General features: G+C 34.8%; 3 protein-coding genes across 4 annotated transcripts in view; 1 reads left to right on the top strand and 2 right to left on the bottom strand.

The window, feature by feature from the left end:
* LOC104751602 (agamous-like MADS-box protein AGL27) overlaps window positions 1-457 on the top strand; it is a 3,892-nt gene extending 3,435 nt beyond the window's left edge. Inside the window, exon 7 of one of the 2 annotated variants that reach the window (XM_010473572.1) lies at window positions 26-457. In XM_010473572.1, the coding sequence (XP_010471874.1) occupies window positions 26-91 (66 nt within the window). In that variant the 3' untranslated portion in view covers window positions 92-457. The remainder of the gene's footprint in view (window positions 1-25) is intronic. The other variant, XM_010473571.1, reaches the window with a different exon arrangement.
* LOC104751605 (psbP domain-containing protein 4, chloroplastic) lies at window positions 664-2,205 on the bottom strand. The gene is made up of 5 exons (XM_010473573.2): window positions 1,847-2,205; window positions 1,607-1,710; window positions 1,410-1,521; window positions 1,053-1,280; window positions 664-955 (listed from the first exon to the last, which is right to left on the bottom strand). The coding sequence occupies exons 1-5, from the start codon at window positions 2,121-2,123 to the stop codon at window positions 891-893; spliced, it is 786 nt and encodes a 261-aa protein (XP_010471875.1). The 5' UTR covers window positions 2,124-2,205; the 3' UTR covers window positions 664-890.
* On the bottom strand, window positions 7,149-8,798 carry LOC104751606 (peroxidase 13-like). The gene is made up of 4 exons (XM_010473574.2): window positions 8,267-8,798; window positions 7,969-8,154; window positions 7,706-7,871; window positions 7,149-7,626 (listed from the first exon to the last, which is right to left on the bottom strand). The coding sequence occupies exons 1-4, from the start codon at window positions 8,522-8,524 to the stop codon at window positions 7,223-7,225; spliced, it is 1,014 nt and encodes a 337-aa protein (XP_010471876.1). The 5' UTR covers window positions 8,525-8,798; the 3' UTR covers window positions 7,149-7,222.

Raw genomic sequence — 10,261 nt, forward strand, 5'->3', positions numbered from 1 at the left:
ATTAATATATGTGAAATGTTTATAGAAAAAAAGAAATGTAAGAAAGTTTCTTACAGATGGGGAAGAACACGTTTATGGAAACCGAGGATGATCCAGGAACGTCATCGGAAAATAGCTCCAGAAACCAAACACCGGAGACTCTCCCGCTGCTCAAGTAATAACCACCATCATCAACGGCAGAGTGTTCACTTCAAATTTAAAGTCTGATTCAGATTTATAAAAACAAATTTGTAAATTATTAAAAAGCTGCATAATCTCAAACCTTTTTTATCTTCCTCTAATGTGGAAATTAAGGTAGAACAAAAAAACCACGAAGCTTTTTCTCTATAAACAACAATTGTAATATTAAGATCAAGTGTATCGATCATTATCCTACCTTCGGAGACAAACATCAGAGTTCGTGTGTTTGTGTCTGAAAGTACGGATGGATTTATGGTTCTGCTTTCTTCGGCGTGAAGTCTTTGTTTTCCCTTTATTATTATTTACCGAGGATGTACGTAGCAAAGTTTAGTTGAATCTCTTTTAATTTGATTTAAATCCATATCCGATATTTTGTTTTTTGTGGAACCTCCTAATAAATTAGTAAGAAATCAACTAAAGCCACCTGGAAATAAAACCGACACAGAATTCGGTTCGGTACGGTTCGCTTTAACATACCGAATATTGAATTCTGTTTCATGGTTTGGTTTTCTGATGATATAATAAGACCGTATGCCAAACTTGTTACACTAGTCGTATTTTGGTTTACTCTAATAATATTACACGATCCTCAACTTTTTACAAATACATTTATGTACCGCGCTCTTTGTGTTCTTAGTCAGTCTTTGATAAGCTCTTGTGTAACTCTGTTGAAGATCCGATGTATCAAAAACTCTTTCGACTAAATCCCTCTAAACAACACGGAACGAAGTAGCTATCCTCTTCAGATCCTTGTAGTATCTCTTCCATTGAAGCCCTGTAGCATCAAAACATAAAAGCTATCAAATCTTATGTGTAAAAATAACCAATATGTGTCATAGAAGCTCTGACTGAAAGATATATTTTGCTTTTACCGTTTCCGGTGACACTAAACAAGTAAAGGCGGTTTCCGGCAGCTGTTGCAGTGATCAGTACATGAGGCGGCTCTAGCTCGAATTGGTAATAGAGTCTACCTTCGTGTTCTGCTACATTTGAACTCAACACTTTCCCTTCTACGTTTTCTCCGATCACTTCTGGTCCAAACGCGTTAATCACCTTCGCTGGAGGTCCAATATTCTCAATCTTAACATCGTCCCCGAGGTCTGTCAAACAATATATGTAATCAGTAGAACACAAAAAGAATTAATCTACGATTACAACTAGACAAGATAGCATTGCCTATAACTTCAATTTGTTGATGAATCATCTTCAATGGCAGAGAGACAACTTACTATCTGCAAATCTTAGAACAGGGGCTACGATAACAGACACGCGGCCTTCTTTAGGGTTAGCAAATCTCAAGTCAATCTCTGTGCCACCAAGATCAGCGATCGATACAGGTACCTAAATTGATATAACAATGAGAAAAGAATCTCAAAATATGACTAACACTGCAACAAACCATAAACAAAGAGCCAAGGGACCAAACCTCATTCCAATCTTGAGGAACCGTAAAGGCGTAAGGGATAATAGGACTCCAGCCAACACCATGTCCTCCTGACTTCTCGTCTGGTCTACGGTATGTTCTCCAACCTGTCTGATCATTACAAATTACATTACACCAACAAAATCTTCAACTACTAGTGTGTATTAAAAGCCTAAAGGTTTATGAATCTATGATCCAAATCGTAACATCCTCAAGAAGAAGAGAGAACAGAGTGAAACGAACCTTGATCATCAGGTTCGGAAAGACCAGGAACCCTGCCGGCAAGAAGACCCTGTTTCACGACAGCCAATCCTTCCCCTGGAAACGCTAAAGCCGTAGAAGAGGCTAAAGAGAAACCAGACGCCATTAACGATCTTCTACTCAAAGCCGTAGTAGCGCACCTCTCGTCTCTCTTACTCTGAGTCTCACCACCATCGACTCTGCGGTGAGCGGAGATTTTCTTGTGGTAGGGATGAATGGAAAAACTGACGCAGCAGTACCGGAGCAGAGCTGTTTCCATCTTTTTCTCCGGCGAATTCGAGAATGGGTTGATCAACAGATTTGTGGCTGATACGCATGCCTCTCATAGTCTCACTTCTTTGGTCATTGATGATGATACCAAAAACTTTTTCTAGCCTCACACGTGTCAATGTGAAATCACACGTACTAGGATCAGGATCGAATAATTTTTTTTTCAGATTACCCTCTTGTGAGCCGGCCCTGAGCTAAAGCCCATGAAGCAAGGCTTTAGGCATTAACTAACTATACGCATGCCTCTCACAGTCCCTTTTTTTAAAATGCTGAGTTCGAACCCTTGTATTGGATATTTTATAGAAACATTTTTTTGTTGTATTTTACGATTGGCCAAAAAAATTCAGATTTCAAGACTCTCGTGGTACGGTATGGACGGATATACAAATTTCATCATAATTAAGATTCTGCGATTTTCAGACTCATATAATTCATAAACTTTGGTAATAACAAAACAAAAAGGTAAAATCCAGTTTTCCAATTACTCTGAGCAGAGTCTTTAACAAAAAGGTAAAATTTAGTTTTCCAATCAGAAATTACATTTTTATAGACACACACAACACACGACGTCCCTTTTGTCGTTTAATGGTTTTGCTTCACTTGGGCTTTAATAGGTCCAATTAGAAATTACACTTTTATAGACACACACAACACACGACGTCTCTTTTATCGTTTAATGGTTTTGCGTTACTTGGGCTTTAATGGGCTTTTATCTCTCTTTTTTTTAATTGGGTGGGTTTGAATCCACTATTAATTTCAAGATGTTACGAAGTGAACAATGACGTTATTTTATTATTAAAGGGAAAACTTTAATATATCACCATATTTAAACACAACAGATTAGAATTTTGTTAAACATTTGTATGTCTTTAGAAGCAATACATATGTGTTTTTTTATTTAGCTACTTGGTACATTAGTTTGTGGCATTATAGATATGCCTGATCTCTCCATTGATACTCGTTTCACCCTAATGGCGCCCATTTTTATTATTGATCTTGCGAAATCACCCTTCAAAGTACTGTTATTGACGAGGTATGCATCAATGATTTCTTTGGTTGTATTGTTGTGGTACAAATTTGAGTCGGAAGCGATGACTCCTCGCCCGTTTTTTATGTTACGGAATATGTGGTTGTCCGTCACTGCCTCGGGACATTTCGATCTAAGGACTTGGAAAAAGTTACCACTAATTGTTGGATCTCCAGCCTCCAAACACGGTGTGACAAAAAAACATGTCGTCAACCGGATGGTATGCGCTCCAATTGGGATAGTTATGTTCTTAAGATCTAAAATCAATTGAAAACTCATGTAGATGTTTATATTGATATCATATTTAATTAGTGGAAAAAGACCCACCGAATCTTGCTAAAAAACAATGCATTTGAACATTAAGCAATTAAAAATACGCTGAAAGAAACAATTTGTGGAAAGTCTCGTATCGAGAACATAAATTTGCATAACTTTTGCATATGTTATGTATAAAAAATGCATAATTTTTGACATGTCTAGCACAAAGCAACATAAGTTAGTACAAATCATCATTGTATTGATCAAACTTCAAAATTGTATCCAACCATTCATTTTTATGTCTAAACAACAACAAAATTATATTCAAAGACATTAAAATCACGTATAAGAGAAATAATTTTGTACTTAAGGAAATGTAAATGGCTTATTGCTTTTTCCATCATATATTCAAATTATAGATTAATAGACGCTATAAATAATTGGTATCACTATTTTTTTTTTGGGCAATTGACAAAAATAGCACAATTTTAAGTTTTTCTTCCACAATTAGCACATGTTTTCAAATGTTCCAAAACTAGCATGAAATTATATCTTATTAAAATAATATTAATAAAACTAAAACAGTGTCGAATTCCAGATCGTGACATTGCAACCACCGCCTATTCTCTCTCACTCTTCCTTCTCTCTGATTCCAAACCTAACCGATGATGGTGTTCCACCGATGAACCCAATCGGATCTGAATCGAAGGTGATTCATAAAATTGAAGTCAATGATTGAGACACCGCAGAGGAGCCCAAACATCGATAATATTCAATTTGGATGGATTTAATTCCTGTAAAAGTTGCATAATCGATGGGAGAGGAGAAGAGCAAGTTTGGTTTTTCGGTGCTAGGTCTTTTCCTTTCTATTGTTTGTTTCATTCTTCTATTTATAACCCTCCATTGCCACAATCCTCTACATTTTTGTTTGATGTGAGTCTTGGTTTTAGAGCTTTCTCTAGTGTTAGTTCTGATGTGAGTCTTGGTTTTAGAGCTTTCTCTAGTGCTATTTCTGATATTAGTGATGGTGAAATTGAATCTGAAGATTATAATGATGTTATTGATGTTATCAGCCTCATGTGGTTTTAGAACAGTTTTGACATACTCGGAAACCTGCAATTATTTTCTTTTGTTGGGCTGCAAAGAAACCAGGGTTAGCTCATGATTCAAGAACCTGCAATTTTTATGTTGTATTATCTTTTGGGCTGCATAGAAATTACATGATGAGTATTGTAGCAAAGACTAGACAGTTTGATGGGTTTGGTTCTTGAAGAGATGGGTACGTAAGGTCTATTGTCTTTAGATACAATTTTTTGAAATGTTTAAGCCACAATTTGTAAAATGTTACTAGCAAATGTATGAAATGACTTAAAAGTTATCATTTTTTTATATGTTTGGCCATAGCTAAATGTTTAGGATCTATTCTAAACCATGTAACTCTTGTTCTGTTTTGTTTTTTCTTGTGAAGAAATTTATTGAATTGCTGAGAAAAGAAACACATGAGGCTGCAATTGGTTGCTTGAGGACTTGTGTTGTTCCTTGTGCTTTGATGCTTACTTGGCACTGGAAAATCAATCCTTTCTTATTATATTGTCTCTCTTTTTTTGTACCCTAATCTTATGTTTTCTTAGATTCTTGATCTCTTTGTTATTATCTTATGCTTTTTTTTTGGGATGGTCTTGCACATACTATTGTTTGTTAATATGTTCTGCTCTTTTTTAGTTTTCACGTATGCTCTAAGATATATAGGTTCTTACTTCCATCTTATGAAAAGTCAGGAAGGATTGAACGAAATTCAGAAAAGTTTCCTTGAACTTCAGGATGACTTTCATAAAAAGTTTAGGAAGAATTGGAGCTGCAATAACACTCAGAATCAAAGACGAACGGTGCTCATACAAGATTGAAGGCTTCAGTTGCCATATGAGATTGAAGTATTTACAGTTTGATTCTTTGTATTCGCATGGTCTTTGTTTTAACATTATGATTTTGGTTATGAAAGATAGTTTGGATGGTTTTTATCACAAGACTTGTTTTAAAACATATTCAGGAAGATTTTGTATTAATTATCTCGATATTTTGGTAGATAGCTATGTTTTCATCGGTAAACATATAAGAAGGATTTGAATGTAACATTCAAGAAGGATTCTCATAGACCGTCATGAAAAGAAAAAAAGAGCATTAGGAAGGAGTCATTGACGTTTAGGAAGAAATCCTTGCAATTTAGGAAGACGTCATTGATGTTTAGGAAGATCTTCCTAAAACATCATGCTGGATATTTCTATTTGTTACCTTTATTGTAAAACATCAATATGTGCACATAATCAAATCATTATACATCACTAATGAAGTAACATGTGATACAATAAAGCAAAACACATATAAAGAGATTTAAAAACACATTTTTAAAAAATTTAGGAAGGATTCCATAGCTTTTAGGAAGGTGTTCTTGAATTTTAGGAAGACCTTCCATAATGACGAACTCAAACTTCCACTCAAGTGCCCATTTTCCCATCTTCATCATCAACTCTCTGCTTTGTTCTTGAAATATTTGTCATCATGTATATCATCAATCACTTGAGTTAGAGCTGAAAACCTTATTCAACAACATGATCAGTCCATAAATTCAATTTTTGTTTTAACATTACTTCAAGAGATATCTTATATATCACCACCCCACATTTAAACTAGTTCTGCAACACTACCAGATTGATTAACCTTAAAACCCCAAGAAACACTACCAAGTTGATCTATGCCATTAGCAAAACAATTCAAAAACTCATAGCAAGCTAGATACCTACCAATTCAAATCAGTCCTTCTAATCTCCATCTCCTTACAAGCTTCACTATAACATACATATAGAAGCTTCAAAGCCTTGATTTATCAGTTTCTTATGCTTCTCTTTCCCCATTTCTGAAAAATGTGCACTACACATCATCTGTTTTTGACAAACAAAAAGCTCACTCAAATATTACAATAACATACAAAAAAAAGTTTAAAGATTGGTGTTTTTTGTTAGTTAACTGACTTGCAATGATTTGAAACGAGAAGCAAGACTAAAGAGAGCTTATGAACAAATCCCAAAGTCCAAAACTCCAATTGATTTGATATCTTATTTGATCCCATTCATCATTGGTAACTCTCTCTCATGTTCCTCATTTGCACTTTTAACATCCCTACACACAACAACAAGTCAGAATTTACAAAGAAAAATTTCAACATCTGATAATGAAAATTCCAAAAACTCAATCCTTACTTCAATTCTTATCTCAATTAACAGATTCGACAACAGCAAACAAGATTCTCTCACTGAAGCTTGCCGTCGCTGAGTCCGTTTTCGTGGCCGTGGGAACTCGCGGGACTGAAACGACGGTGGCGCTGGATTTGTTGTATGCAAAAAATGGAGCTCATCGTCTTCATCAACACCACAATCAAATCGAAATCTATCGGTTCTTCCCTCCAAATCTAGCTTTCGTTGTGAAAACCCAAGCTCCAAACACATGCTCTTTCCTCAAAATCAGAACTTGTGGATTCGTCGGAGATTTTGTCGATTTAGTACGACCCTAAGCTTCTTGTAAAACTCTGATTATTATTATTTTTTTCTCTTTTTGTCATTAATTAATTTTAGAAAAATGCTAGTTTTGGAAAACTTGAGTTGTGCTAATTTTGGAAGAAAAACCTATAATAGTGTTAGTTTAGGGTATTTCAGATTTCTCTTTTTTTTTAATAATGCAAATTTGTTTATTTTATTATTCCAACAACATACTCGGATTTTATACTTTAACTATACATGAGTTCTTCGAAACTAGTTTGTAGCATTGCATAAACGTCTAATCTCTCCTTCAACACCGATTTTCACTCCAATAGCACCCATCTTTACCATGGCTTTTGTGAAATCCGCAGCAAAATGAGCTTTAACTGAACTTTGATTAGTTTCTAGGTACGAATCAATGACTGCCTTCATATTATTGTCTTGGTACAAGACAGAGTCCGATAAAATGACACCTCGACCATTTTTAATGTTTCGCAAGATTTGGTCATCAAACACAAACTGGCTATCCCAATCCAAAGGAATCCTGACATTAACATCACCACCACGGGGACATTTTGATCTCAAGATTTGAAAGAATTCTGGATCTATCGTAGGATCTTGAGCATCTAGACGTTGTATGACAAAGAAGCATGCTGTTGTACCGATAGTATGTGCACCTTAAACAAATAAATAAGATTCGAGTAAGCAAGATATAGTTTTTTATTATATCGAATTATTGAGACTATGATAACATACCAGCACTAAGAAGTACAAGATCTTGATCTGAAAGCCCTTTTTCTCTAAATTTTGATTTCAAGGAGTTTATAGAATCTTGAACATCTGGTAAGTTCGTAGCATGACCATCACTTGCAATCCGACCGTCTCTCCTACCGGTTGGAACCTCATAAAATGGTCCTTTTGTCTAAAAGATAACATTATTTAATATCAAAGCATATTTAACCCAATATATTATATTGTATTCATTTTTTTTTCATAAAGAAATATAATAAGAGTGTAACCTCAACGATAGCATCTCTAGCAGCAAGAGCAACGATGTCCGCGCAAGACACAACGCCCGGACAAAGACGTTCAAGCTCTGATTTGGCTTTGTCAATAACATCGAAACCAGCCACACCCGCATTACCTGCGGCAAACCTTTCGTCATCTTTCCCATCGTGCTTGATTAGTATCGACCCATCACAACCCTACAACAACATATAAACCACAGCAATTTATATATGTCATGATCACTAGCTAGTATATAAAATATGATTAATTAACTAGTTTTCTTTTTCTTTTCTTTTTTTAGCATTGGACCTCAACGAAGCAATCGTGGAACTGGAGACGGAGTAAGACAGCAGCCTTTCCGGGGTCGTTGGTCACCGCCTGCTGAACAACATCGCGTATGATTGATTCTGCTCTTGGACATGTTTCTGAATAGAATCCAAACTCTAGTTGTGCCTCCGAATAACCTAATTGACCATAAAAAGAAAACGAGACTAGTAATAATGCAACAGTGATCATTTTCGGACCAAACAAAGGAATCGATATATCTTCTCGTATTCTACGGCACATTTTTGATGATCGTTTAAGATAACTTGCAAAAAAAAATTATATTTGCTCCGTCTATATATATGCATAGAGGAGAATCAGAGATTCAGTGTATAGGCTATACACATTGTTTTGACCTTATGTCATTTATTGCATATAGCTGTTACAGCGTAAAACCATCAGAAAGGTGACAATCATTTTTATAAAATTTTGTGAAAAGGATTCTTTGTATCATAAAAAACACAATGCAACTTCAAGCAACAGAGTTCTTGTTCCACCAGAAACCATAAACAAAGAATAATAAATCAATTTATTTTACTTTATTCCAACTTTGGCTCTCTTTTTCCCTTAAACAAAACACGATAAGCTAATTAATCAATAAAAATTATAAAGAGAAAAAAAAACTCAAAAACAGGCCTTTCTCAAAAGGTTCACGTCGTGGATAATTTATAGTAACGTGGCTAGTGTTAAAGTAAAGCACATTGCATGTGGCAACAGATAAAAGAGATATATATTGAAATCCATCGTAACGTCTTTTGTTTTCTCTGCAAAATGTCAAAGTGAGTATCAGAATAACTCAACCAAATGACAGCAAATTTAAGGAGTTACGTTCGATGAATGTGGAAGAATCTCTCTGAGGTGGAAGGTTTCAGCTAAACAAAAGGTTCAATTAGCTGATTGATGATATCTTAAAGAACAAGGTTAGCTCTTTGTCACGTGAGGACCACGTGTAAGTATGTTTGTCCGTAAAGGAGGTATATATCTCTACTCTAATCTCTTTTTTTTTTTTCTCTGTATGACTGTATCGTATGATCTTTCTTTAAGTTTATTAAAAAAGAGAGGAGTGAGACAGAGAGGGGCGCGACTAAGAGACTGTAAAAGAGAGAAAATGAGATTTGGCTAATGATATGTTGACGGGTTCTCTTCTAAATTCGTTAATATAGTTAGAAGTTTTCAAACCTCTGAGAATACGCATATTTGAGAAACGAAAATTATAGACATATACATTCTATAGAAGTTTCTTAAAAATCTTTCAATTAATTGCATTGTGCTTTCAGTTTTTATTATATAGCACAAGTGTCTCAAGTCTCTGAACTGGTGGAGAATTTGGACAATTTACATTTTTTACGATATGGATATAATAATTACTCACCTTTGATATTTCACTGCAATTGCCTCATCATTTTTTCAGTTAGCATTGAATTTGTCACCTTGGTTAATTAGACTTTTTAACACAATATTTGTAATAACGGAAATGTTATATTATTACTTGTAAGAAAACAAATGATGGAAATATTTTTGAAAATTTGGGCTTAAGACCAAACTTGGGTGTAGGAACTCAAGATTGGTCTATAGATCAATATAAGAAATGTTTTTTTTTTCATGCAATTTTAAATTTAATCTGAAGTATAATGCTTAACTCAAGTGGATCAATACAACTTTGATGAGTTTAAGTTTAGAGATTCTTATACAAATCGCATTGCAACAACAAAAAGACCTGATACCCTGTACGTATCTAAATATCTATCATATACCTATTTATATACATTGACAAGACGAAATAATGTAACCATGCATGTCTATAACGAAAAATACAGAACAAAGTTGAGGGAAATGTGAGGCAATTAAAGAAAAAATAAGAAACGAACAAAATGATGAATTGATGGCACGCCAAAGAGAAGAGAGTTAGAAAGATGCAAAAACTTATGTTATGTCACTTTCCTTTGATATTCACACTTCTCCAACCTCTCTCTCTCTCTC

The sequence above is a fragment of the Camelina sativa genome, chromosome 16 (assembly GCF_000633955.1).
Source record: "Camelina sativa cultivar DH55 chromosome 16, Cs, whole genome shotgun sequence".
Taxonomy (NCBI): domain Eukaryota; kingdom Viridiplantae; phylum Streptophyta; class Magnoliopsida; order Brassicales; family Brassicaceae; genus Camelina; species Camelina sativa.

Bases quoted from the DNA above. Each gene is read 5' to 3' on its own strand.
- LOC104751605 (XM_010473573.2), bottom strand. From the start codon at position 2,123: ATGGAAACAGCTCTGCTCCGGTACTGCTGCGTCAGTTTTTCCATTCAT. The intron at 1,711-1,846 runs GTTCGTTTCACT...ATGATCAGACAG, and splicing joins TTCCGAACCTGATGATCAAG to GTTGGAGAACATACCGTAGA. The intron at 956-1,052 runs GTAAAAGCAAAA...TTGATGCTACAG, and splicing joins GTTTAGTGTCACCGGAAACG to GGCTTCAATGGAAGAGATAC.
- LOC104751606 (XM_010473574.2), bottom strand. From the start codon at position 8,524: ATGTGCCGTAGAATACGAGAAGATATATCGATTCCTTTGTTTGGTCCG. The intron at 8,155-8,266 runs GTCCAATGCTAA...ATGTTGTTGTAG, and splicing joins TCCACGATTGCTTCGTTGAG to GGTTGTGATGGGTCGATACT. The intron at 7,627-7,705 runs GTATGTTATCAT...TATTTGTTTAAG, and splicing joins TCTTGTACTTCTTAGTGCTG to GTGCACATACTATCGGTACA.